General features: G+C 49.8%; 9 protein-coding genes across 9 annotated transcripts; 2 read left to right on the forward strand and 7 right to left on the reverse strand.

The window, feature by feature from the left end:
• Positions 1-3,455: 3,455 nt before the first annotated feature.
• J4E84_004879 (uncharacterized protein) lies at positions 3,456-5,063 on the reverse strand (the record flags this gene model as incomplete). The annotated part of the gene is made up of 4 exons (XM_049387479.1): positions 3,456-3,626; positions 3,677-4,137; positions 4,184-4,494; positions 4,651-5,063. 4 exons carry the CDS (start codon positions 5,061-5,063, stop codon positions 3,456-3,458), a joined length of 1,356 nt encoding a protein of 451 aa, XP_049244457.1.
• Positions 5,064-6,742: 1,679 nt separating this feature from the next.
• On the reverse strand, positions 6,743-8,128 carry J4E84_004880 (uncharacterized protein; the record flags this gene model as incomplete). The annotated part of the gene is made up of 3 exons (XM_049387480.1): positions 6,743-7,070; positions 7,129-7,589; positions 7,649-8,128. 3 exons carry the CDS (start codon positions 8,126-8,128, stop codon positions 6,743-6,745), a joined length of 1,269 nt encoding a protein of 422 aa, XP_049244458.1.
• Positions 8,129-9,551: 1,423 nt separating this feature from the next.
• On the reverse strand, positions 9,552-11,198 carry J4E84_004881 (uncharacterized protein; the record flags this gene model as incomplete). Its single annotated transcript, XM_049387481.1, has 1 exon — positions 9,552-11,198. The coding sequence occupies one exon, from the start codon at positions 11,196-11,198 to the stop codon at positions 9,552-9,554; it is 1,647 nt and encodes a 548-aa protein (XP_049244459.1).
• Positions 11,199-12,086: 888 nt separating this feature from the next.
• On the forward strand, positions 12,087-13,106 carry J4E84_004882 (uncharacterized protein; the record flags this gene model as incomplete). Its single annotated transcript, XM_049387482.1, has 2 exons — positions 12,087-12,550; positions 12,629-13,106. The coding sequence occupies 2 exons, from the start codon at positions 12,087-12,089 to the stop codon at positions 13,104-13,106; spliced, it is 942 nt and encodes a 313-aa protein (XP_049244460.1).
• Positions 13,107-13,198: 92 nt separating this feature from the next.
• On the reverse strand, positions 13,199-14,452 carry J4E84_004883 (uncharacterized protein; the record flags this gene model as incomplete). The annotated part of the gene is made up of 1 exon (XM_049387483.1): positions 13,199-14,452. The coding sequence occupies one exon, from the start codon at positions 14,450-14,452 to the stop codon at positions 13,199-13,201; it is 1,254 nt and encodes a 417-aa protein (XP_049244461.1).
• Positions 14,453-15,115: 663 nt separating this feature from the next.
• Positions 15,116-15,735, reverse strand: J4E84_004884 (uncharacterized protein; the record flags this gene model as incomplete). Its single annotated transcript, XM_049387484.1, has 2 exons — positions 15,116-15,596; positions 15,671-15,735. The coding sequence occupies 2 exons, from the start codon at positions 15,733-15,735 to the stop codon at positions 15,116-15,118; spliced, it is 546 nt and encodes a 181-aa protein (XP_049244462.1).
• An 863-nt stretch (positions 15,736-16,598) lies between these two features.
• On the reverse strand, positions 16,599-17,047 carry J4E84_004885 (uncharacterized protein; the record flags this gene model as incomplete). Its single annotated transcript, XM_049387485.1, has 2 exons — positions 16,599-16,888; positions 16,936-17,047. 2 exons carry the CDS (start codon positions 17,045-17,047, stop codon positions 16,599-16,601), a joined length of 402 nt encoding a protein of 133 aa, XP_049244463.1.
• Positions 17,048-18,593: 1,546 nt separating this feature from the next.
• J4E84_004886 (uncharacterized protein) lies at positions 18,594-18,836 on the reverse strand (the record flags this gene model as incomplete). The annotated part of the gene is made up of 1 exon (XM_049387486.1): positions 18,594-18,836. The coding sequence occupies one exon, from the start codon at positions 18,834-18,836 to the stop codon at positions 18,594-18,596; it is 243 nt and encodes an 80-aa protein (XP_049244464.1).
• Positions 18,837-20,875: 2,039 nt separating this feature from the next.
• On the forward strand, positions 20,876-21,923 carry J4E84_004887 (uncharacterized protein; the record flags this gene model as incomplete). The annotated part of the gene is made up of 2 exons (XM_049387487.1): positions 20,876-21,355; positions 21,408-21,923. The coding sequence occupies 2 exons, from the start codon at positions 20,876-20,878 to the stop codon at positions 21,921-21,923; spliced, it is 996 nt and encodes a 331-aa protein (XP_049244465.1).
• Positions 21,924-27,294: the final 5,371 nt, after the last annotated feature.

Consider the following 27,294-nt stretch of genomic DNA (forward strand, 5'->3'; position numbering starts at 1 on the left):
TTATATCTATAGAGTTAGAGCGTAGAATTAATATAGAGATATAGAGAATAATAAAGAAGTAGGTAGCTAAGTAATTACGTAGAAGAAGTTCTAATTACAGAATATTTAGAAAGAGTAGAGTAGAAATAAGATTAATTAATCTATCTTCTAGTAAGCTTTAATACGTAGTAGAAATTAGTTCTATAATTAAGTAGCTAGGCTTATAACTATTAGAGCTAGAGATAATTAATAATTAGAGATAATTAAGTATATTATAATTATTATCTATAAAAGAAAGTTAGAATAAAGTCTCTAGCTATATACCTAAGAGCTAAGTAATTACGTATCTATAATTAGATAATTACAACTACTCTCTAACTTTAATAATACTTTTTATAGATCTTATATTTCTATATATTCTATAGGTCTATCTATATAGCGCTGTATAAAATTAGTTATAAAATAATTTAGAACTAATTTAATATATAGTCTAATACTAACTAGAAGCTTATATCTTAGACTAGTGTAATAGCTCTTTGTATATACTTATTCTACAGCATTTATATAGAATTCTAGTATATTCTAGATAGCTCTAGATATACTACTATAGTGTATATTTAATTCTATAGTAATAATAGAGTTCTTCTTATTTTTTACCTATTCTTTAGCTATAGGTATTAGAGTATTTTCTTAGAATAGTTTAGAAACGTTCTAGAATTAATTTAGACTACTTACTAATAAGTAGATTATATAACTTAAAATACTTAGCTTAGCTTACTATAGTAAGTAGCGCCTTTATTCTACTCTATAAAGAATCTTTAATATATAGTATACTAGAATAAGTCTTATTAATAGTGCAAAGAAAGTAAATAATATAGAATCTTATATAGTAGCTAAGGTAGTACTTCTAGTCTCTATTAAGCTAGTTAAGGCTAGTAAGGTACCTTCTAAATTCTAAGCTAAAATAAGCGTAGATTAATTATAAATTAATTTAACTTACTAGCTATCTACTTAGTATTTATATTAATAGTAATACTATAGAAACTACGTGCGTAGAGATACTACTATTATACTAGCTAATCTAAACGCTTTTTAATAGTCTAGAAGAAAGTAGTAAATACCTTTTAGTATATTTTAGAGAACTTAGCGTTAGTAGTAAAGCGCCTAAATATAATAACTACGTAGATTAGTTATAGATTAATTTAGAAGTAATTTATATACTCTTTTTATAGCTCTTTAGTATAGTAGTAAAAAGAATTTCTTTCTAACTATTATAGTAGCGCTTAAAAAATATATCTATCTAGAAAATCTTTTATTTTATAAGTAGTTTAGCTTACTTATTCTACACTTAGATAATAATATAGCCTCTACTAGCTAGTAAGATTTAGTAGATATATACCTGCGTAGATTAATTTAGAAATGTTTAGAAAATATTTTAGATAGCGCTTATAGTAGTAGAGTTAGAATAGTTTACTCTTTTCTTAAAAAGAACTTTCTCTAGGCTAGCGCTTAAAGAAAATATAATTAACCTTTAAGTAGTAGCTATTCTTATAAGGTAGTTTTTATTTACCTAAGTAGTATAGAGTTTTTTAATTAATAAAACTCTACGCTACTTTAAGTAGAAGGTAAACTAGTTAGACTATAAAAAGGTAGCTAGAATAGTTTAGAAATAATTTAGAATTAATATTTATAAAATAGCTTATATCTTATAGTGTTTAGTATTAATATTAATTAGAATATATAAACTATATTCTTAACTAATTTTATATCTAGCTACTAAGATAGAAAGAGTATATACTAGTGTATACTAGTTAAAACTACTATAAAGTATAGAACCTACTTAAAATACAAGAAGATAATAATATTAATTACTATATTATAGTCTTATAAAATAAGTTTGCCTTAACTCTAGGTATAGTTAGTACCTAAAATAGTTTAGAATTAATCTAGAAATATTCTTTAAGAACTTACTATAGTCTTTTAGACGTAAGATTTAAAGCTTAACTATATTATAGTTTTTATAAGAGCTCTCTACTCTACTATCTAAAAGAGCTTATAGATAGGTAATATTAATTCTTAGTAGTACTCTCTAGATATAGTACTTTATATTATCTAGAGCGTAATTACTATAGGTAATAAACTAAGAGGCAGACTCTATTACTTACTAGAATTAGTTAGAAATTATTCTAGAAATAGTTTAACTATATATACTATTAATTTTACCTAAAATAACTCTAGACTATAGAAACTCTCTCTATTAGTATAAATACTATCTCTAAACTAATACTAAAGCTTATTAAAGTAGCTTCTAGTCTTTCTTCTCTCTTTATTCTACTTAATTTAGCCTATAGATATCTTTATCTATCTAAGTATCTTATATAAGCTTTTATCTACTTATAAGTAGGTAAAATTTTATAATTAATTCTAAATATATTTATATATCTTAATACTAAAGTACTTAAAAACCTATCTTAAGGTAGTTAAATTTAAGAAGAAGCTAAAAGTCTTCTTTTTCTCTATCTTACTAGCTCTATAGTATTAAAACTACTTATACTAAATTAGTTCTAAATTAATCTAGAAATAGTCTACGTAGGCTACTTACACTTTTAGTATCTTATAATACTCTCTTAACTAAAGAATATTACTTATTTACTTTTAAAACTTAAATAATATAGGTATAGCCTTTAGAGTTTATACTAGAGTATTAGAGTAGATATATAGTATACTTAATAACTCTAGCCTCTAAGAGAGGCGCGCTACTATTTTTAGAAGTAAGTTAAACTATACTTTAGTTTAAATAAGTCTAGAATTATTCTAGAATTAATTTAACTATATACTTTAACTTAGTCTTTAATACTACTATTATTACTCTTACTAGAGCTAGATAAATATAAGTTAAATCTCTTATAGATATCTAAGTCTAATATATTAAAGTTAAGAAATTTAGGCTTAGCGTTAAATATAAGCAAAGAAGGCTCTATATTATAATATAGGTATAATCTAGTCTAAATTAATTTAGAATAAATCTAAGAATTATTTAAATTAAAAATTTTATTACTAAGTACGCTAATTCTTTTAGGTAGTATAACGCTAGCATGCTATATTTTAAAAATTACCTGTTTGCGTTAGCGCATGCCATGTCTTAGCGCGCCCTTGGTCAGATAGACTGTATGCACAGCGCGTCTTGACTCATCCCAGAACCACCACCAGTACACCACTCACAGCCTCCGTGGTCCACAATCACCGCGGCGTCATCCGTAGTGTTGTCGCTACAGTCATACGATACGTGTTTACGCCCTCGTATCGCTGAGTTTACGCGAGTCATCATCAAAAAGGGCGGAACACGAAAATGTCGCGACTAGGCAGCACTCCAACAAAGGCGCACATGATAAAGAAGGCATGAAGTAAATGCTTCATGGTTTGGCTATAAATTACAACAGAACGGGTAGTGCTGTCGACGAGGGAAGCGTATCTCCTCATGATGCTGCAACACCTCGTTCCCCGCAGTACTTCTCCACCTCTTTCCTCAGCGACTCGCGCTGGTGGTTGACTGTATCCATGATATCGCTGACACCATTAATCGTCTTGCAGTACTCAAAGGTCTCCGCCATTTGCATGAGTACTGCTGTCAGCTGGTTGGGTAGCCCCTATTGCGCGTCAGTAAGAGTAAGGACAGTCGAGTCGAGGAAGCACCTACAGTCACGATCGGGCTGCCACCTGTCGCAGTCGGGTGCGAAGTGTGCTTGAGGATGTACTCGCGGGTGAAGCACCAATGCCGCCAGCGGAAGTCGCGAACCTGGTCAAGAGCTTGGAGATAGAGCGCGGCAGAGACAGAATCGCCTTTCGCAAACTCGCGTACGCCCGACTGCTGAGCGCAATCACGAACAGCCTCCAGGAACTCGCGGTGGTTGCCAGGGCGGTACTGGCGGAAATCCTTCAGAATGTCTGTGAGGGGTGTCTCCGGCATCTGGACCTGAAGCAGGTTGTCGCACATGGGAATCATGCTGTCGTTGGCACCAGACTCGCCGCGGAAAGACATTGGCTCTTCGCTCACGCCCTCGTATATGACACCGTTGGGAAACATGGATTGTGAGGTGATGCCGAAGATGAACGTACGGAAGTTGGTGTAGCCTTGCGGCTTGCTACGGTTCCACATGGCTAATCTGGTCAGTCGCGAATTCACGCACCTAAGCAATGCACTTACTGTTCATGACGGCGTTGACGTTCCTGAGACCGCCCACCAGAGTACGAAGTCCGTCGTTGAACCGCTCTCGATCCTTGGCCAAACAGCTTTCAAGCATCTCGGAAGCACCTGTGACAAGGGCACCAGACTCCTTGACCATAGCTATGTGGACGAGAACGAAGCCTGCCTCGGACGAAGTGGGATCCAAACCATGCTCGAAAGCGCGGATCAGGCGAAGGTTGTCGTACTCGAGGCCCCGGGATGGATCTTCCAGACGATAGTTGAAGAGCGCATACGACCCAGCATACTCCATGAAGGGCTTGAACCCCGCACTGTGCACCGGTAATGTCAGCCATGTCATCTACCCTATAATGTATTATGAAAGTGACTTCGTGGCCATGTTCTGTCTGGAAGTTGCCATGCCAAACTAAGGAGACAGGACATAAGACCAGCACCACATGACGATAGGAGAAGGTATTGCCACTTACATCTCAGCAACCTTGACGATGGGTAGTGCGATACATCTCGGTAGCGATTGTCGACCTAGACCATACTCCTCTCCCCTTACATGCCTCTCATGGCAAGGCTCGAAGAGATATGCTGAAGCCAAGAAAGAGTAGTCACGATATAGGGCGTTCATGACAACCAGGTCATCGCGATACTTCTCTACCTCTGGGGTAAGGTCAGGAAGCTCCTTGAGTACGGTGTCGCCGAAGGTGAAGTTGGCAAGTAGACCTGGCTCCCCTGACAGTGTCTTGATGGGCATGCGTTGCAAGATAGACTCAAGAGCAGCGAACTCCTTTGGTAGTTCAACGATGGGTTCTTGACGAGGTAGGAAGCCTCGCGTGGTGGAGACCATGAAGGCGGGGAGGGTGCGGTCATCAGGACGGGTGTCCTTCATGATAGGGAAGTCAAAGGTTGAAGAAGACATGGTGCAAAGAGGTATTGAATAGAGAGAGAAGTCAAAGATGCTGAAGGTATTCAGGCTTTGATGTTGGAGATCTGGTCCGAGCGCCGAATGTTGGAGTTGGGATGAATTGAAACTTCTGTCAACAGCGAAGGCGACCACGAGCTTATATCCTACGAGGCCGGAATCAAAACCGGCCACGGAAAACCACCGGCCTCGTCAAGATAAGACGTACGTAATGGCTGGATCACTCATCTCCATCAGCAGACTTTGACCCGAAGACATCCTGCGATGCCCGGCCTCGATCCAGAAGTTCCCCCTGATGTCCTCGATGAGTTGGGAGGGTAGTCTCGTCGCCGCCAAGACTTGGGTCAAGCAGAGGAAGAGGGCGAAGGCGGCGCAACGGAGGCTGCTTTCCTGTTACTTGAGATGCCATTGGGATATTGGAATGAAATTGCCATCATGCTGTTAATTATCTTTTTGCAACAAAGGAGGTGCGCAACTGATGATTCAGTCTCTATTCACGAAGTCTACAGCGCATTACTATCGACTAGAAGTTAAGATCACGATGGGTTCAAATCTTTTGCGACACTCGACACTCTTTAAAAGATAAAACACAGTTTCTCAGCCATTCCAGGCGACTTCAACGCCTTCCTACCTGCCAGTTCTCAAAGGCAACCATCACGATGCCGACTACGGCGGTGACAACACCATTTAAGTCGGCCCGATCGACACCATCGCACACCAGAATGGCCAACACAGGTGCAGTCGCGATGAAAACGATTCGCAACAACTACAACAAATCACCGCCCAGGGCTTATTTGATGACACACGACATGCCTCTGTAATGGTGTTCGATGACTATCACGAGTGCTAACAGCGGCTCGGTTGGGAGCCAACCAGAAAAACCACCGAAAAGAAGGGCCGCGGAGAGCCGCAGAATCGGCCCAACATGCGCCTCCGGCGGGTCTGACGCAACTGCTGTGATTGGTCTGGCCGGAATTGTACCTCGACTCCAACATCAGATGCATCAACAATTCGATACCTTTATACACATAAAACAGGTTGAAACTATACCATTCTGATTGGAAAACGATGTTAAATGCCTCCTGGATGCTTTTCAAGCTTTATCCCGCTGGTTCAACACCTTCTGCAGCTGGTGAATGACACTGCTACTCCAGATGTTCTTAATTCCGGCCTCGTATTGCTGCTTGCTGAGAGACCTCACTAGTTCGTTACTACCGTTCAGATTGGATGCAGGGGGTTAGAAGCGCACCGATAACGATTTTCCCAGTGCACGCCCTACCACGCCCTGCACCAAAGTGAACCCCGCGGTACTGTGCAACGTTCTCTGGCTCAACGTCATGGTTCTGACGCTGCGAAGTCGTCCGTTCTTCCTCATTGCGCCCAAAGATTCGATGACCACGAAGCAAGGATGTTTTGCAACAAGACAGGGACACTGGAAACAATTATCGCATTAGAAAGTGGTCACTAGCTACGCTCCAGCACTTGCTCATTATGGAATTTCGAGAGCACTACAACTATGCCTGCTAAGGAAAACACCTCAAAGAAATCTACGTGGTATGTCATCTATGCGTGCGCATTCGTATGCAGACTGTTGTCTCAACCCATAACCGTCGCATCCTCCTCTCCCCCACTCCCTCATTCTTATTCTAGACAAGCGCAGCCGCAACACCCATAGCACCAGCAACAGCCATACCAGCACCGGGAAGCATCGCCATGGCAGCTCCAGTGTAAGTTTCCATAGGCGAGCCAGTAGTAGTAGCATCCACACCCGAGGTAGATGTAGCAACAGCAGCAACAGTCTTGAGAAGCTCAGGTGTGGTCGTATAGGTCATAAGATCGCCTCCAAAAGCGAGAGAAGCGCTAGAGAAGGGGAGTTCAGAGACGGAAGATGCGCCTTCGAAAGCAACGCGGTCGGATGCTGAGGCAGATGGCTCTAGAGAGGCGCGGTCGAAAGGAGCGAGAGGATTGAGAACACTGTGAGTCGAGTTAGTATGTGTGATAATTGGTATGGGGGGGAAGGAGAAGAACTAACCCATCAATAACATGCGCCACCCCATTAAAAAGAATACTATTAGCATAGACAATCTCCGCCCCATCAACCCACGCCCTCCCATCCTCCAGCACCGTAAACACCAACTCTTTGCCCTGCAGACTCTTCACCGTAACATTACCCAGCGCAGTCGAGAAGATGACATTGCTAGGAATGATGTGGTACTTGAGCACCTCCTGCAGCATGGCCTGGTCCGCGGACTCAAGCACAGAGCCAATGGCTTCGAAGGCCTCGTTGGTGGGCACGAAGATGGTGAAGTCGGAGATGTTGAGGCCGGTGGATGAGGGGTCCGAGAGACCGAAGTCGATGGCGAGGCGGGCGGCTTCGAGGGCGGCGTTCATGGCGAAGTAGCCGGAGCGGTAGGTGAAGAGTTGGAAGGGCGCGCCGAAGGAGAGGACCGTGTCGACTTTGTGGATTGTTATGCCTGAGCCAAGCATGATGTCCTGGGAGTTTGGGTTAGTATCGTTGGCGACGAATTGGGTGTGTCATGATAAACACTTACAGCTTCAGTCACGGTAGAAATAGTTTGTTCTCCAGAGATAACACAGACATCTTCTCCATTCTTGACGAGCTCATTGTAGGCTCCACCCGTAAAGTTGGAGAAAGGCTGGATTTCGTTCACATACGAGCTGTCGAGGAGTGTCTGCGCAAACGTTGGGATATCGGTGATGACGCTGGCTGGGTAGACGCCCTTGAAGACGTGGTTGGCGAGCAGAGCACCGATGGCAATGGTATCGTTCTTGTTCTCAATGGCCTGGCCCTCGGGTACATCGCGGGGTACAGCTGCGAAGGCATCGTTTGTAGGAGCGAAGATGGTGATGTTGGAAGCGGCAGAGAGCGTGTCTGCTAGCCCGTCTACAAGGCCGACTAGTTCGAGGAGAGTACTGAGGTCGGGTTGTGAGGCCAGGAGAGCGCCAATGTCGCCTTGGGCTATGCTGGTTCCGGCCAGAATGGCGTAGGAGAAGACTTGAGATAGACGCATAGTGATAGTTAGAGGATAAGGAGGTGCTGGAGAAGATACTGCTCAAAGGCCCTGAAGTTGAAGATGCGATGCTGTGATGTCGTCCTCAACCCCAAGGAACAGACTCTCTTATACATCTTCCCTCCCCATGATCCAACCTACACCCAACCTCTCCACCCACGGCTACACCCTCATTTCACTCACCGGTTACCCTTTCCTGCGTGCTTACTTCCATGACATCTTCGACTTTTGCCAGCCAAGACATGACAATTCGTATCCGGCAGTGCACGATCAATGCAACCTGTGGCAAATATAGCACCGCCCTCTTCTACCGAAACCACAACATCTAGCCACAAGCACTTTTGAGGTCGTCGACTCATAATGACTAGGTAGCTTGTATCCAGAAGTGCACGATCAAGGCAGCATGCTCCAAATATAGCATCATCATCCACAGTAGGCATCGTGATGGCTTTACTAGAACACCTAGGCACTCTTGACATCGAAAGCCAAGCATCTGGTTGATCTGCCAGCCCTATGCCTTCCTTCCCAGTGTACGATGTGGCGAATCAGCAGGGGCCAGTGCGGGAGCGTGCATGCCGGTATCCACTTGTCGTGCTGCAACCACCGTCGCTAAACACAAGATGGGCTAGGATGGACGGCAGGAACTCGCCAGAAGTCGTGGGTAAATGTACTTGTGGAGGTACCAAAAATAACGTTGTGGCGTCGTGGGTGTCGGTTGTCGGTTGCTCGTGCAAGGCGAGGGTTGCGATGGGAGGAGAGAGTGAGGGGGGTGGAGATGTAAGCGAGAGGCTACTAGGTTTCGCTATAGCTCACTGCTCGCCTGATGACGCTAGACTACAAAGAGTAGCATTCTTTGGTGACCGTCGTTTCGATCTGCTCTGTTCACAGTACTTGGATATTACTGCGACCTTGAGGGACATATACACAAGGTAACTGCTGAACGAGAGCAGCACCAGATCACCGCGACACATGGTGAAGCAACAAGCATCATCGCAAGGCGTTTTTCTCATGCAGGAACGGAGAATCCTCTATACCGTCATTAGCGTACGCGGACGAGACAGCGGACTTTAGCCACTCCGCCCACTGCGAGATTGCGTGTCAGCTGAATGTGTATTCGAACATGTATGCGCGATAACTACATCATCAGACAGCAGACCACCAAATCGAAACCATAGAGAAACATTTCCATGTGTTTGAAACGTCATCTCATCAAGCATCAGGCGAAAAAACACCGATGGCTGAAAGCCAGAACGTGGCTGACCACGCTTATGCATGCGACATGCGGCAGCAAGCATCCATGGATGTATGCACCAATCAACAGTAACACGACGGATGAATTGATCGACACCACCGGCCAAAGTTCGCCGTCCCATCTGACTTCAGAAGCCGTTGCAATTCTATAAGATACTCTCGTAATGGCGATTTAGTTAACTAGATTTGCCTCGTACCGCTGCAGAATAGCAGTGTAATCGTTATACCACTGCTCCAACCAACTCGTCGCATCGAACATACGTGTGGTGAAGCAACTCATGGTAGGATCCAGGACCTTCATGTACATGACCAGATTGCGCATTTTGAGTCCGAACTCTTCAATGCGAAAACAGTTGTTCGGTAGGCATTGGCCGTACGTGTTGGCGGGGTCGGTCGAAGCCACCATGACGGTGACGAGGACGAAAAGCGAGTATATGACCGTTGGTGCAAAGCAGAATGATGGGAAATTGACAAGCAAAGCTGGATCCATTTCTGCGGCTGTATCGAGGACGGCATGGCAGTTCTGGACGAGGGCTTCGAGACTCGCTTTGAGCGGGGCGATGATGATGGTTGGCTTGGGGAAGTCTTTGACGGGTATGCGGCCTGGGATGAAGGGCGCTGCGAAGGAAGCTTTGTTCGTGGGTGTGTGCAGAACAAGCTCGTACAGGTGAACCATGGCTGCGTGCCACCACACCTTGAGCGTCTGAGACGTTGCAAGGCTAGGTGGGATATGAGCGACCCATGCTTCGAGCTTGTTCTTCATGGTTTCGATTACGGCATAGGTGTTGTAATCGTTGCCGTCTACAAAAGTAGAGATCTCGCAGAGGTATAGTTGATTCGATATCTCCTGGTCTAGTTGCGTAATGCGAACGAGCTGACAGAGTAGCATGTCGGAAGCATCGCCTTGGCTTTCCAGGTACAGGAGACACTCCTCGTGGTAAGCGTTCCATGGGTATGGATTCGGCCTGCGCGTACTGATCGAAGAGCTTGAGAGTGCCATGTAGCAGGCTAGCCAGGTACGTCGTGCTTCCAGCGATCCCGCGTCCTGATGCCGGCAGAAGTAGGCTGGGGGAGTGGGCTGCAGCGAGTTTCCCGCGATGCCCACATCGATGGCCATGTCTGCGGCTAGCTGCAGGATCTGGTAACAACTCCCCATTAGACCTCTTCGCGGAAGCTTGTTCCAGTACGTGGCTATAAGCAGCGCCTGCACAAGTTCCAGCGATCTTTGTCCTCTGCCTAAGACCTCTTCGCCGAGGACGTGCATCGATTCGCGAATTATCTCATCGTGCGTTTCTAGATCTAATCCTTGCGCCTCTTGCGTAGTTGTGTATGCTATAATGCAGAGAAGTAGGATGGGAGCTTTTGTGCGGAGATATTCGAGATCCCCGGGAAGGCGTATGACGGGCCATGCCGACCCTGCTTGGTGCGCATAGAGTTGGATAAGGTGTTGTTGCTGGATAGGTGAGATGCGCGCGTCAAGGAACGACAAGATGGCTTCGTAGTGGTTGTCTGTTAGGCTACCGGGCGACCGGCCTAGCGTGTTGGTGGAGAGTCCGCCAGGGGAGCGACTTGGCGTTGGGCTGTTGTTGCTCTGTTTTTGAAGTAGATTGTTGAGTTCTTGAATCTGCGCCTCTAGTTCTTGGATGCGGTTGCGCTGAAGGCGCGGTGCTGCAGGGACGCATTCCAGGTTGTTGCGGGTGCATCTTTCGCAGCTTGCCGCGTCAGGATTGGTGCTAATGTCGCACTTGATCTTTAGACGATGGCACTCTTCACAAGCGCGAAGACGCTTCCTCATGGTCTTGTCTTCTTGTTTAGCCATGATAGAGGTATTTAGCTGTAGTCTATCGTGGGGCTCTGTCTATGACAAAGTGACTTTACGCCCCGGGAAAGCGCGCTTGGTTCATGACTGCAGGTGGCTGTGCCGTATACCACTACCAATACAGCGTGGCGTTTTGGAGAGGGAATTCGCCCGGATGGCCCGGTATGTCAGTTGTTTCAGATGCAGTGGAGGTTAGAGCTGGATGAGAGCATTCGAAGCTGTTCCTCGAGAATTGTACCTTTCATTGCCATCTTTCGGCATGGTCTTGCCGGTCAGCTGAAATTGCAGAAGGCGGACAAGTTGCCTGATTGGGTCTTGCCAATTCTGCCATGGAGATAGACGGATTTACTGCATCATCATGGCATTGTCGAAGTTTGCCTGTTAGTATGACCAAAGCAATGGCTCTCTGCCAGAATGTACGGCACTGCTAGTACATACGATCGATCAAGACAGAGAAGTACGCGATACTTGATTGAGCGATAGAATGCGAGTTTCCGTGCGTACGGTACCTCTCACGCGATCATCGGAAAGCAGGCCAGGGTGTCGGTATCGCTCTCTGAGCACATAAAGGCAAGAACAGACGCGTATATCGAGAAGTTCATATCGATGGCTAGCATGCCAAAGTAGCAGACCATATACTACCCCACGGGCACTACACCTCCCCCACTCCCCCAGACGAAGCTTGCTCGAAACAAGCTTGGCGGCCAAGACCCCGCACGCTTACCCGCCCTCAGCCTATCGCCATCACCACTCTGCCCAACTTTGCGCCGCGGCTGATGCTGGCGCGCCCGCGCAAGGGGGCCGTCGTCGTGCCATGCCATCTCTCTCATTGCACCCTTCCCTAGGTTACCACCGCCTTCTCCCCATCACCACCCCATCAATCCCACGATGAAGCCCCCAAAGTCCCTCCTCAGCCGCCTCCCCGGCATACGCTGGACCCCCTCCGACATCCCGTCGACCTCCCCGTCGACCTCGAAGCCTACTAAATCTCGGAACCCGTTTTCGCTCAAAGCCGCGCCGCCAGAGCACGGCACTGTGCGCCCGCGCGCATCCACCATCAGCCTGACGTCTGAGCCGGATGTCGATATCGAGGCGCGCACGCACGCGCAGGGCCAGAGCGACTTCTTCACGCGACTGCCGCTTGAGCTGCGACAATTGGTATACGAACATGTCATGGGCGCAGAGATCGTGCATCTGACACTGAGCACGAAGAAGAAGCGGTTCGGCCATTTCCTGTGCGACAGCGAGGGAGATGGCGGGAGGGAGTACATGTGTCGCGTGCTGGTGTTTGGTAAGAAAGGCGCGAGGTTGTACCCTGGTGGGCCGACTGTGCTGAGGGCTTGTAGGCGAATGTATGTATTCTCCTCCCCTTCTCATGGCAATCACAATCACAATGGTATTATGGAGACTGACTGTATTCTGCAATCTAGGTACTCGGAAGCGATCTCGTATCTGTATCGCGCGCATACCTTCTCCCTCCTCCATATCACGCACCTACTCTACCTCCCCGCTTCGATCCCACAACCGCGCCTGAATTCGATTCGCACGCTACATCTGCGCTGGGCTATCCGCGCACTGCCTTATATGAGTCGCGGTCCTTCAAATCGCGTCGTGTACCGCGACGATACTGCGAATTGGGAGAAAGCGTGGACGATAATAGCGAATATGCAGGGACTGAGGCATCTTCGGGTGATTTTGATGGATCCCAGCCCGCAGTGGCTCTGGCAGAGCGAGTGGATGGAGCTAGAGAATATGCTGCTGGATAGCGTGAGGATGGTGACGAAGCCGCGCGACGCTATTGTCGTGCTGCCGTATCCGAGTTGTAGGACGGACTGGGATATGGGGGAGAGTACGGTAAAGCTGAGGATATTCGGCAACGCAAGTGATGCTTCGGAGGATACTAAGTAAGACATGATCACTTTGCTTTATTGCGAGCGAGGTCATTTGAGCAATGTATGATATATTTCAAACTTGTTAGGATCTATATAAGGCTGTGTCGCCTACAACCCCATGCAGTTGGCATAGTAGGTTACTGAGGCCGGCCAATCTGAGAACATACCTATGATATTCACATCCTTGGCAAGCACGTCGAGCACGTCGTACATGTCGCCATCGTTGTTGGTCCGGTTGGCAACGTACTGGTAGTAGTATCCACCACCATCGATCTGCAACCATCCAGAGCGCTCAAATGACCACGCGATGATGTCCAAGTTGTGTTCCTGGCAAGCAATAGCATACTCCGACGGCACAATCTTGTCGTCGTCGTCCAACTTGGTGAGAGCGAACATAGCGGGCGCCATAATCTTAACGCCACGAGCAGCGAGCTCAGGGATGCTGGCAGTGGCATTGGCGTAGCCCTCGGGAGTATCAACGCGCTCGTCGAGATAGACAGCCTGAATTCCGAATTCAGGCTCGTTATCGATCCAGTAGAAGACGTCATCGGGCAGGAAAGACTGCAGCCACACACGGCTCGGATCGATCTCGTACTCGCGGAACTTGTCGACCAGATCTTGAGCATACGCTTCCTGTGTGTATCCATCGAAAGGCATCTCGACCTCGGGGGTCTTGAGCTCGGGCGCGTACTTCAGACCCCAGCTGTCGACCAGGGGAATGTAATCGTCGACCGTCATGAGCTTGGGGCAGTCTTGCGCGTATAAGTCGGAACGGAAGTAGGGTGTGCCGTCCATGTATTCCTCTACCGTGGTGCCGTTGGGGTTGAAGCCATCCATCTTGCCGCATAGGGTACCGAACTCCTCCAAAGTGATGTCCGAGGTGCAGCACTTGACCGACGCAGCAGTGCCATTGGCGGCGGGCGAAAAGGGGGTCGTGCACTTTTCGGCGAGTGTAGTGTTGAGGATGTTCGTCGTCGTGTGCAAGTCACATTGGGCGTGGCGGCAGACAAGCTGCTTGTCTTTGGTGAAAGCGACATCGCATTCGATCAGGCCAGCACCCATGCGGTGCGCAGCCTTGTAGCTCTGAAGAGTGTGCTCAGGGAATTGAAGCGGCGCTCCACGATGCGCAAGGACAAAGTCCGAGGTCTTGAACTCTTGCTCCGAGCAGCTCTCCAGCTTCTCCTTCAACGGACTCTCGTCCATGTTGTCGACGAGATAGTAAGGCCGGACGCCGACTTGGACGTTGAACTTGCTGTGCTCATGGCCATGACCATAGCCGTCTCCGCCACGGGGAGCAACAACAGGTACGGCGGCAGCGGACGCGAGTCCGACGAGGACGGAGGTAGCAATGAAAGAGCGCATCGTGAGCAGATCTCAACCCCGAAGTATCCGGGAACATGCAAGAGCGAACGGTTCCTGCAGGACAAGCATCCTGGCGGCCATGTCGCTTCTTATCTGCGCCGGGAAAAGGCCAGAGCTGTACAACACCTCGGATAGATCAAAGACGCCGAAGTACAGGACGCCGCACGGCTCGAGGTGTTCGAGCTGAGCTGCTCAGCTACTGCACGTGGTGGAGCTACCCTAGCTCGAAGCTCTTGGCTGTGCATGATGGCGGACGGAGAACGAGATGGTTGTGGAAAGCTATACGGGACGAGTTAGCTCGCCAAGCTGCCAAGTCCACGCCGCCTGTCACGTTGATCAACGATGCGATAAGATACGCGCGCCGGCACAGCGGGCGGAGCAAGACCTGTTCAAGCCGCTCGTGGGAGCTTGGGTGCATGGTTCCTGTGCGTCACCGTCATGTTGTGTCTTGGCTGCGTTTTGCTTCTTAGAGTCTTGTACTCCACCAGGCGGTGACTTTGGCCCATCGTCAATCTGATTGGCTTTTGCGAGGTCGTTGTATCCTCTCGGCTTGAGTTTGAAGAAGCCCCATAGGTCTTATGAGCATCCGCAATGCTCCACAGCCATTCCCGAGAAGCTGCCGTCCGTATGATTAAGATCGTCCGAGAGTCGTCCCTGGACGCGTCAGGACGCGCTGCTTTCCTGGTCGTCCCTCTCTGGTAGCTGGAAGACGCAGTTGGATTCGCCGGTATCAATCTCAGTCGAGCATCGCCAATTCGGAAGATTGATGACAAATTCTCTTGGAGCCGTGATTTTCTTGACAGGCTGCAGAATCTCCTTGCTGTTCTGTTCCCAGAATTCACCATAGCATCCCTGCCAGAGGTCGAGACAGAAGTACAACTTGATGTGTAATCTCTTGAGACCAGTCATCTTGCTCAACCCATCCCATAATCTGTACCACTCAACTCGGTGATGCACAGGCATCAGGTTGACCTGGAAGTATTGGTTGCGATCAAGGTCCCATTCGATGTTAAGATTGCTGATTTGCATGATACGTTGGGGCTGAAAGAAGTAGCAGAGATAGCCTGCCGTTGGAAAGTCTTCCAAGTCCGTGGACATGAAGAACTCATTGCTTTTGTAGAGATATTCGATACTTTCAGAATAACTAAGAACGGTTGTATGTTAGTCTTGTACTGGTACTGCGACTGTGCAACTACAATTGTATCTGACTCAACTTACATCTGCCGACACGTTCTTAGAAGAGGGAGTGCCAATTGTAGCTTCTGGCCTGGTGAACAAGGCATGTAGCAAAGGCAATTTCGAAGTATGCACCTTCGCGTCAATAGTTTTCCGTCCAAAACTGACGCATGTATGGTCTGTTCTCCCAGAGCCATCTCATAGATCATGCGCCGAATCTCCAACGGTAGTTTGCTCAGAAGCGCTGAGCGAGGCTGGGCCAGCGTCTTTTGGTCCTCTTGTAAGTCCCCTGACATGGAGAGTGCGCGTCTGCGAGGTGTCGGCATCGTTGGTAGTACTATCTCGTGTGAAAGATTTCGTCTTCTTCCATGTCGACCAGGGCTCAGAAATACTAGCAAGCAACAGATGCAAGGCGCGCAAACTGTCCACATGAGGCATTTGGATGTTTGCCATGCCACTGTCCGTAGGCAATTGCCCGTCTTTCTTCCAGCATTCTCCAGCTTGCTCCGGAATCGATTTGGCATTGCTGCGTTGAGAAGGAGTCGCGACAGTCGTCAAGGATGGCGATGGCGATGGCGACTTCCGTGGCGCACGAGCAGGCGGGTGAATGTCCGCGGAAAGCTCTCTGGCATCTGCAATGCCGCGAATGATGAACAAGAAGCTCTTCTCATTTGTCGATGCTACTCTAGCGGCGTCTCAGTCGTCGTCGAGACTGGAAGAGAGAGGCTTGCGGGAGTGATCGTTGTGACCTGTGGCGCAGTCATGGCCCCACTTAGCGGGCAGCCACGATGACGATGACGTACTGGGACCACAGGGAGTACGAGACACTGACTTTCTCTTTGCGCGCCGTTCACATACACATCTCACATCTTATGGGCTTCATATTCTTTACGCGTGTAGGTTTCTTTAGATACGCTGAATTTCTACCAGGAACGAAAGGCGCTCCAATCTTTAAAGGTTGCTGCGCAAATCACCCAAAGTGGGCCTCCGCTTCAATCTCAATCTTCATCGTCTTGTACAAAGCCACGACTTGCACTACAGTCATAAGAGGCCCGTGTCTCTTGCATCTTTCCTTCATATTACGGATGATCGGCTCCGCAATCTCATCAATCGGCACGGTAACGTAGATGCGCGTCTTGTAGACCTGGTCCCAGCCCTCCCCACCAGCCTGGCGAATGGCATGTTCGACGTTGTCGAAGGCTTGGTCGACCTCCTTCGAAAGCTCGTCTGGATACTCCTCGGTGGTACGATCCCAGCCTCCTGGATGTGGTCAACATTGGATAGCCTATACACTGTGGGCGACGTACCTTGGCCGGATACCTCAATGCGGTTGTCTATGCGGACCGCTTGGCTGTAGTTCAGATCTCGTTTTGATCGCTCGCCGAAGCCGGGATAGTTGAAGTACTGGAGATTCGACATAGTGGTCGTGTCGAAGTCAGACTGAAGATTTCGCGAGCTTTACTAGGCAAGACAAAGTATGCTGTTTCTATCCGATGCGTGGCCATATTTATGTACTTCGCCTACAGACACCCTAGAGGACTCTTCAAATAATGATGACAGGCACGAAGCATCACATTGTCGCGAAAGCTCTGCCAAGGCGACATTTGTAAGCTGTGTTTAGGCGTCCTATATGATGTACTTCTCCAGGCAACCGCAGGTTCAACCCACTGCACGACAAGATCTTGGCCGATGCGTTTCGACGGCGCTAAACAACACCCTCGGTGTTAAAAGGCTTAAATGCATGGACTTAAGAGATGACATCCGCAAGCTTACGAAGCCAGGATAGTTTCATGAGATGGCCATTGGCTTTCATGCTATGAAATGAAGGTACCTATATCCCTACTTCATGCCCAAGGTAACTCTCGGTAGAGTTTCCTTGCATCCTGCAACACCTGGTCTCCACAGGGGCAATTCTGATATCAGTAGGTGCCAGGAATGGTTGAAATTCACGTTCAACAACGTAGCACGTGTTCTCCTTCACGCTTCATTGGGTGACCCGAACACATAATTGACACGGTGGATTCTGCAACTATCGCCTCGATGGTACAGTTCTGGCTAATATAAGAGTACCACACGTCAGACCATGATGAATACACTTCCCAACGGGAACCATCGTTTACCACCATTCGTCGAAATCATCATAGTAACCCTCACCCCGCGGTGGAGAGCCCGACCTCTCCCGCCCACCCCAACCACCTCCACCATATTGCGATCCCCCATATTCTTCGACATCATCATAGTAGCCCGGGCCTCGCGGTGGAGATGGGGACCTTACATCCCGACCGCCTCCGCCCCATCGCGATCCCCCATACGGGCCATACCAAGAGCCTCCGCGCGGTGAGTCTGGATCCAAAGGATATGACATGTACGGACCCAAGTATCGCATGTCTGAGGATGTATGGTAAGGGATAGATGAGCTTTGGAGACTGCCGCTGCCTGGGCCCCAGGCTGAGTGAGAGCGAGCGTCGTAGGGGCGTCTGGTACCCCAGTCTGCGCCGTGGCCGAGACCGGTGACGTTGAAAGGGTCGTTGTTGTAGAAAGGGTTGTTGCTCATGTTTTCTGGTGTTGTTGTTGTAGAGGGGGTTGTTATGTGCGGGAAGATGTGTTATGCGAAGCTTAGAAGCAAGAGGATAGGAAGCTTTATAGAGAGATGTAGTGGGTATATGTACTGTTGGCAAGTCTAGTTCTGGTGCTATACACAGACATGTTCACGCTGGCCTTCGTTCATTGAACGCTCGACATGTTACTGCTCACATTCCAATATACCAACGTTTGGCCAATACATGAATACACCATCCTCCAAGTATATACCCAAACAGTAACCTTGGAGTCTACGTTGTAACATCTACACCTCACATGCCTGTTGTGTCGACGTCATATCCGCCGCCAACATCTACGCTGTTTTCTCTTGCTTAAATCTCAGCTCATATCGTAGTCAGGCTTGTTCCATTCGTAGACGTACCGACTACTTCTTCGCAGTTCCTCCACCAGGAGTGAAGGACGGAGCCGCGGCGTTCAAGCCCTTTGCAGGTGTAGCAGGCGAAGCCTTGTCGTTGTTGGTGTTGTTGTTGTTGTTGTCGGCTGATGAGTTCAATGCCTTTCCCCAAACAGTCCCATTCTTGGGGTACGCGGTTGGCGCGCCCCAGTCCTTGCCGTGGCCGATACCTGTGACTTTCCGCCAATCTTCGGGGGGGTTGTTTCCAGACATCGCGGTTGTTGTGTAGGCGTTGGTTTACTTCTATTACTGGTTGAGTAGACTGTGGGGTATAGAACTCATATATGGTGTGCGATCGTGGGTATACGTACCTGTATTTGCGATAGTTGTTGTTGGAGAGTATCTTCCAGTGGTGGCTACGATCAACGACGAGAGAACGGACATTGCGAGTAGCTCAATGAAAGAGTCAGATGTGGCTTGATCTCGTGCGCATCACAGTAGTGAAGGGTAGCATTAGGCATGGTAAATTCACTGCTCGAACGATGCTAGGGCATGTGTGATGAGTGCAGTTCGCAGCCCGACGACATTAGTCTTCTATGCATCACAACCGCCAGCGAACATCTGGATTAAGCAAGCTCAGTCTAGACAACTACATATCTTGATTCTGCTGAACGTCGGCTGCCTATGACAAAGCGCGATGGTCTTCAACGACTTGTCTTCCTTTGTTTCACCCCTCAATTGTATTCCGACCACTCCTGGCTTCCTTATTCTTTGCAGCACGCCCTTCGCATTCCCGTATGAGGTTTTCGATTCCCGCAACATACTCAGGCTGGTTCCTTTTCTCGAAAAACGTCTTGAGCGTGCGCAGGCAATCGAGAGTCTCCACCGGAACATGATCTTCCCCTTTCTCTGCATCAATTATGCTTAAGCAATCATGAATGTACATCCGCGGCTCAGGCTTTCCTTCTTCTGGTATAAGCATCCCATACATGAGAGTGACCAAGGTCCTAGTCAAGGAAGCGTATTCTACATCAAAGCTTTCGTGACGCGGAATGAGCTTCCCTTGGAGCGCAAAGCTGGTATTGTGTGCATATGGCTTGAGCATATTCGCAACGAACTGAAGCTCTTTGAGCACATATTCCCGCTTCTCTGCCGCTGATGCATCCTCTGGATATTTCCAGTCCATAGGTATAGCGCCCCCCGGGGTCTTGTGAATATTATTGTAGGTCGAAGTGTCCAGCCAGCTGAATACCATAGTAGGCTGCAACAAGGCCTTCTCCTCATCAGTTAGAGTGTCGAATGACATTGCCACCCGTTCAGCTCGAGCAGTCTTCTTCCAAATTCGCTCTGGGAGTAGCGACCTGGGGGGTAAAGATTGGATGAAGTTAGGGTCGTTGTTGAGTTTACGCAATGCCACAGCCTTCTCGTAATGAGATCTTTGTGCAGATCGCTCCTGGAGGTATGTTCCCGATACCGATACTGTTATATCGGACACAAGGAGCGGAGTCGAGAATCCAGTCGAGAAGGCTCCGAGCCGACCAAGTAGGCGATGTCCAATGGAGAGACTCCGTAAGCTCCTCATTCTGAAAGAAAGGAGCATACCTCCTATTCCACCAATAATATTAGAATCATCCCTCGTAAACCCCTGACTGCTTTGCCATATCTGAGATTTTGGGAGATTGATTCCTTCATAATGAAGGATGCTTCTTCTGATCTGACTTTCCCAGTGCGTCAACCAAGCTGCCAGAGGCGCAGCAAGAGCAAGAGAATAAAAGCCTGCTCTGGTAACAAAGTACGCAGATTTCGTCGGCAAAGTCAGCAAAGGGCGTCTGATGATCGTCCGGCCCAGAAGCAGAGTCGCTGCCGCTGTTGGCGCTAATAAGACCAATGCAGTGGCAGTATTTGCAACACCAGGTTCTTCTGTCTTGGGAATAGCAGGATGTAGACCTTTTCATTGGTGAGAACATATTTGGTGTGCAAAATTCGATGTAGTCGTCAACTCACCTGCACCCTGAGGCGGGAAAAGACGAACCATTGTCAAGGTTCATCTACGGTCATAGACCTTAAAATGAGGTTCTCGCTGATTTCAGACCAGGTTTCAGCCTGTCTCTAGGATGAGCTGAAGCGAAGGAGCTGGAAGATCATTTTGACGCGTGGAGTTGAGGAGCGATTGGAGATGCGGCGTGGTTGCACAAGTTAACATCCGCATGAGGCTAGATCCCGCGGACATGACCGCTTACTCATCATCGAATCTTCGCATTCGCTCAACACCAACGAGCTCGTCGCCAGCAGGAAGATAGCCATCCACAGCCATGCCACCACGGCTAAGAGCGGTCCGAGCCGCCTCATCTCTCCTGTTCATATGCTCGAGAGCACCCGCAGCGACATCGGTCGCCCCCCTCCTCGTGCCCGCCCAGCAGAGATGCGCATCCATTCTTTCCTCGCTCTCCGACAACGCAGGCGCCTACAATAAAAAGATCCGACGAGGTCGCGGTCCCGCTTCGGGAAAGGGAAAGACTGGTGGACGCGGTCAGAAGGGTCAGCATGCACACGGCAAAGTCCCCGCGGGCTTCGAGGGAGGTCAGACACCACAATGGATCACCAACCCCGAGCGAGGGCGGGGGAAGTACAACCCGTTCAAGGTCGAGATGTCACCCATAAATCTGGACCGGATACAGAGCTGGATTGACCAGGGGAGGTTGGACCCGAAGAAGCCCATCACCATGAAAGAATTGGCCAAGTCGAGGTGTCTGCACGGTGTCAAGAGGCATGGCGTTAAGCTGCTCGCGAGGGTATGAGAAGACCAACCAATGATGGCTACGCGAATGCTAATTGTGGCCGTAGAATCCAGAGCAATTGACCACACCCATCCACATCGTCGTCTCACGCGCCTCTGCCGACGCTATCGCACGCATCGAAGCCCTCGGCGGCAGCGTGACCACACGCTTCTACTCTCCCACATCCATCAAGCGCGTCCTCCGCGGCGACTCACACCCCACCATCTCCATCCAAGCCTCGCCAGACCTCGTCTCTCTCACTGCTCGCTCCGCAGCCGCCAAGATACCATCTCCCATCATCACTGCGCTCCAGACGGCCGCCGAAGAAAAGAAGAAGGAGGCTATGGTTGCTGTCATGAAGCAGATCGGATCGAAGTACAAGTACAGGTTGCCTGATGCGACGGCAAGAAAGGACATCGAGTACTACCGCGATCCAGCGCATAGAGGATACTTGAACTACACAATGAAGGATGGCGAGAGCCCGTCTTTGTTCTTCAAGCCGCCCGGCGAGGCAAAGGACAGGAAGAAGCAGAGCGCGAGGAGAGACGCGGCCAAGGCCAGTGCGGACAACAAGCTGTTCTAGAGAGGGGCGATGAAGCATGTATCATACTATGTGTATAACGCTGAGTTGGTCCCGCAAATATACCACTACAATACGTGGGCCCACAGTGCTCAGCCATGAATTGACTCATATCCGTCATGAACATATCATCAAGGATGACCTGGACGCCTACCTTGCTGACCAACACGTTGTTTCCCCGCCACATGTGTGTCATTGAGGGGCTGAGCCATCGTGAGGATGAAGTCGTCATCCGGTGGGCAACCTAAGGCCGTGGCTGTGCAGTTCGGCATCAGCTCTTGCGCAGCAACGCCGAATGCAGAGCTAGATAGTCAAACGTCAACACGGACAACAAAGACGTCAGTATCTATGCGCAGATCCAGACCAAGCCCAAGAACCGTGGCGGTGTGTTTGTTAGTGAAGCAAACGTAACCAGCGGTGCCAATGCGATACCCGTTTCAAACATCTACTACTATCGCAGCCATATGAAACATGTCGCACTGTTTTCATGGCACGACCGAGCATCGACATAGTTTGCGACGTGGCTCGAGCATGCTATTTGCGCTGAGACATGGGGGTTCTTGTTAGATCTGAGATGATGGTCATGTGGTGGAGACGGTTGTTGGTGCATGAGGTGACGTGAGTAAGTATCTTTGGAAAGTCGCTGATGCATCATCATGTGTGGAAACTGGTGTGTGGAAAGTTTGGATATATGGGACTATCTGTCTGACTAGAGTGGTGCAGCTGTGTTCACGGAAAGATGGATGAGTGAAGCTGACTAGTATCTAGCACAGTGTACATGGATTTGTACCACGTCTACATTCTGCTACCTTCCTTCTTGGGCTGTGTTTCCTTCTTCAATATACGAGTGTTCTATCATTTCGTTACCTGTATCTTTCAAGATATGGTCCCGAACGAATGGGAAGCATGCTGTGAAGATGCTCTGGATCTTACTGCATTAGCACACCAACATCAAATGTATCAGACATGCTTCCAAGATGCACTTCGTTATTACGACACGCTCGAATCGACGAGCTTCCTAGCCCAGGCAACGGTCGTTTTCACAGAGCGGAGCCCAATCTCGAACCCATCGGCGACGGCAATGCCTGTTATGTTGGAACCCGGGAATCCTGACCAGGTAGCATGCGTCCCGTAACATATCCGTTTTCGCACCAGGGAGTTGTCGTCCAATGAAGCCATGATGAATAGATGGATGCCGGCAGGGATATAAGCTGTGTGGAGTCCGAACCTGTCAGGCAGTGCAGTCGGGGAAGGTGATCCCTTTGAAAGCATGCCACAACACTAGTAGCTGCAGTGAGAGACGAACGATGGAAGGTGATGATGCACATGAAAAGCCTTCGTGTCGGTGGTCAATCCCCGCGACGTGTCCGTAATCAGCATAGAATCCAGTTGGTCGGCACTCCGCTTGTGCGAGCCGGTGAGACTGTCTGCACGTCTTACGGATCCTTTGGGTCCCTGCACAAGGCTGAGTAGTCACTTTGGGATGCGCAGCGAGAACTCGACAGGTCGATCCGGAGGGCGCGCACTACTGTGATTGCACATAGTGGCGCAAGCCAAGGTGTCCTAATCCGCTCGGTGACATGCACGTGGTGTAGAGGATGTCTCGCGTTGAGGTGAGGAAGCGATGCGTCGCTTTTCCAAAGACAGCTGAACCGTATGTGTTGAGCGATGTACTGCAGCACCTAGACGGGCAAGCGCGGCCTGGGATCCGTTCCGGCAGGTGCGTACAGGACGCAGAGTTCGTTTGCATTGTCTGAGAGGGTTAGCTGCAATCGGCCCCTCGAACGGCAATCCAGAGTTGCTTCTGAGCACGGAAGGAGGTGTGGAGTGTGTTAGCCGGTTGCCTTTGTTGGTTGTTGCATGATGGTGGCACGATGACTCGCCGCGTGCGTCGAAAGCACCGCCAGATGTCCAAGCTGGAACATCGTTGTGCGAATCGAGCGCTAGGCAGCCGACGAATTGCAAGTCGTTTGCCTTTGAAGGAGTTTCGCCCGGCAATAAAGTAAAGAAGAGCCTGAGCTTGGCGAGCTAGTTTGACGTATTGTATTTGGAAAAGATAGCGAGGGTTTACCGACCTCGGAAGCATTGTCTTTGGCGCAAATAGATGGAGCCTCCTGCATGATACTTTGGTAGCATGGGGTGTAATAATAAGGTGCAACTTGGTCACACAAAGTTAATTGGCTGACTGGCGCGTGAGTGGCTTCGCTAATGTGTTAATGAAGCTTGTGGCGTAACGCATACGGGACTTGTTGTCCTTCATGACAGTGTCAGCCGCGGGATAGATGATGATACGGGTCAGCTGTGCATCGGGCAGACTAGTATGGCCTCGTGGATCGGTACCAACGCCCTTGTACATATTCACATTCAATCTCCGGTGGGAAGTAGCAAGTATCGGTACCCCTTGGATAGAGCCTATCTTCCCGCATTACGTCCTGGCCGGTCAGCATGCTGTAACACTGTCAGACGAGCGGTATTGCAGCCCGAGTGCAAAGTGGTTGCGTCACAATACACCTTGGTAAATGTCGAGAGGATCACGTCTAGGCATAGCAAGGGATCCATCATCCGGGTACGGAGGCCTTGAGGTTGGGTCGCTGGTTGATTACGGCGTGCTCGCTCTAGAGCGTGGGGTTGCGCAGTGCTCATTCGTTGGGAACCGTCTGACCTACTTCTTTCAGCACAAGAGAGCGGGGAACTGGATATGGATCTGAGGACGCCGTAAGCCGTGTCGAAAGGCTAAACTCGACCCACTGGACTCGTGTGGCAAAGAGGTACAAGATCCTGAGTCGGCATAAGACTTGTTGCAGTGTGTGCGTCTATCGCGTTCTGCTTTTGCAGCTGGGCCGCTAAGGCCGGTCGCAGACCGGAATTAATGAGCCGTAGCCAAGCTGCATCCATCGCACTTCGTGATCGCGACCGTTCGGGCACAGGGTCGTGAGAGCATGGTAAAAAAAAGTCTGCCATATCGCGCGCCAGCCAAGGACTTGCGTGCTCACGCTGGCGCCAACCATATATGCTGGTCTCGGCTGAGTGGTTTTCGCAGATGTCTTGTGGCCAGGTTGCTGCGCATGATGAAATGCACTAGAGACACATCCATGGAGCTGCACTGCTCGGCAGGGTCAGTTGTTGAAAGGCAAACGATGGAGTCAATCGACGATAGATGATGCATGGTGTAATGTACGCGTGGTGGAAGCGCGGTACGTCTCAGCGCGCCATGGCCAAGCTAATAGATGTGCCGTGAATGGTATAGGCTGGGCAGGACGGTAACGAGTCGTTGGGGCTCGTATAATCGTGTAATGGTGAGGAAAGCGGTGCCGAGTATCGTCCGTCCTCTCCGTACTACGCCCCCCAGCCTTCCGTGGAAGGAGCTATTGCCCTTTCTGCGCCAAAATAGTCACCATTCATCTCCACACGACGGTCAGGACGCTCGGTCAGACGGGATCGCTGTCGAACGTGGATTCTGGACGTACTGACACTGCAGGCGATGATGCACAGCGGCGAAGTTAGTTTCGATAGAGCCATGACTATTGCAGCGCCGTGGAGGACTTTGGGCGGTCGTATCACGCGCATCAGCGAATCGCCAGCCGAGTCGTCCAGGCATCCCGAGCCTCCCGTTGGCATGGAGCAACGAAGGGGCGTGTTTGAGATGTCGCCCCTCACACCGACATCGTACCGATGCTATAGGAGTAGTTTGACGGGCGGTGGAGGGCTAACCAGCATGTGGAATGCATCCATGCCGGGTGGTTGCAAGCAATCGCCATCCATGTGTTAATAGAGGTGATTACGTGGGCATCTTTTTTTGCAGAGAGTGACGACGGACCGAGCACGACCCACACCCCTGCTCATGTACTGTACGTATGACGGCGCTCGCTTTGCTAAGCTCCACCGTTCCAACAACAACCTCATTGCATTGCGAAGCAGGATCACCGGCGGCACAGACTCTGCTCAGTGCTATCGATAGATTACGGGCTGCGTATCCCTTGCTGCTCTGGCCATGTGTAATTCCGTCACGGTTTCACGGTTAGCGCTGCTGGCCAAGCAAGCGACTCGATAAGCAATCATGCTTCACGACGCCTGTGCTAGCTGGACGGGTCAGCAAAGGCAACCTTGGAACTGGACGCGGATTGCAAGATTTGCAAGACTTGCAACACAGGCGTCCGGGACAGGTGGATGCACCCAGCAAGCCGCAGGCCCCCGCAACAGCTATGGCCGGCCTGATGGACGCGCAAGGTGATGGAATGCAGCAACTGAGGCGCGCGCAATACCCGAAATCGTGTTTCGTCAGGGGCGCTGCAAAGGCGGTTCTGCAGTGCAGATTGCCTCAACTTGGAGTGCACGCAACACGTCGCCGGCCGGTCTCAATAACAACACTGTGTCTAGCGTCGGGGTGCCTCATACTTGCCATTCGCCGGAAGCATCGGAACCGAGGGCTGCAGCGGTCGGGCTCCACATGATTGGAAGTCATTCAGCAAAATCATCTGCAAAAAAAAAGAGGATTGCTGATCAGCAGCGCTCGCGCAAACTTCAGCATGGGAAGCTTCGCGTTGGACAGGGTTCGGGCTCGGATATAGAGCATGCTTAGGGAAAGGTAAGACGGCGATTTGGCTAACTAGGGCGGGCTGGCTGGGCGACTGGTTCGTGTCGCTTGCAGTCTGGCAGCACAGCGGCGCCGTCCAGGTTGCCACACTGAGTCTCGCCATTTGCTATGCGTGCGCTTGCAGCAGATGCTTTTTAGATGCCTGAGGGCGGCAAGCGGGCAGCAGGTGGTCAAACACGGCATGGGCGGGACGCTGCACGCGTATAGTGCCCTTCCAGACCGCCCAGGCTGGGGGTCGTCACTGGCGATTACCGGTCGTCTCAAGGATCGTGATGGAGGTCTGCCGCTTACGGCAATTCCTGCTGCTGCTGGCAGCGTTTGGAGGTGCCGTCTGCGGCCACCATTCGTGGTGGGTGCTCCGCCTTGGCCGGTGCAGCTGGCCGCGATGCGCAAGGGATCTCACCATCTCTGATCAGTCGTCGTGTCTGAGACGGCAGCGCTCCGTGGAGGCAGCAGGCCTACCATGTAGGCTGCAGCGAGTTGATGAGGCCCACCAGCGCTATCGTTTCTTCGTTTGTGGCCGGATGGTGTCCCACTGTCGCAGTGCGCACTGGGCAAGGTCGTGTGTGGTGGGGGGAATCATGGCTGAAGCCCCTCTGGACGCGCACCATGCATCGCCTGAGGGGCTCCCGGCCAATCAGCGCGCGCGGGAGTGCTGAGGCTGTATCGCGCGGCGCAGCTGGTGCTGGGGTGGTTTGGCGCAGGGATGGATTATTCACGACGCTCGTGCTGGACTTGTTGTAGTAGCAGTAATTAGCCCGCGCGGCTTGGCTGCTAGTC

Source organism: Alternaria hordeiaustralica (genome assembly GCF_023758085.1).
Source record: "Alternaria hordeiaustralica strain BMP 2776 chromosome Unknown scaffold_8, whole genome shotgun sequence".
Lineage (NCBI taxonomy): Eukaryota > Fungi > Ascomycota > Dothideomycetes > Pleosporales > Pleosporaceae > Alternaria > Alternaria hordeiaustralica.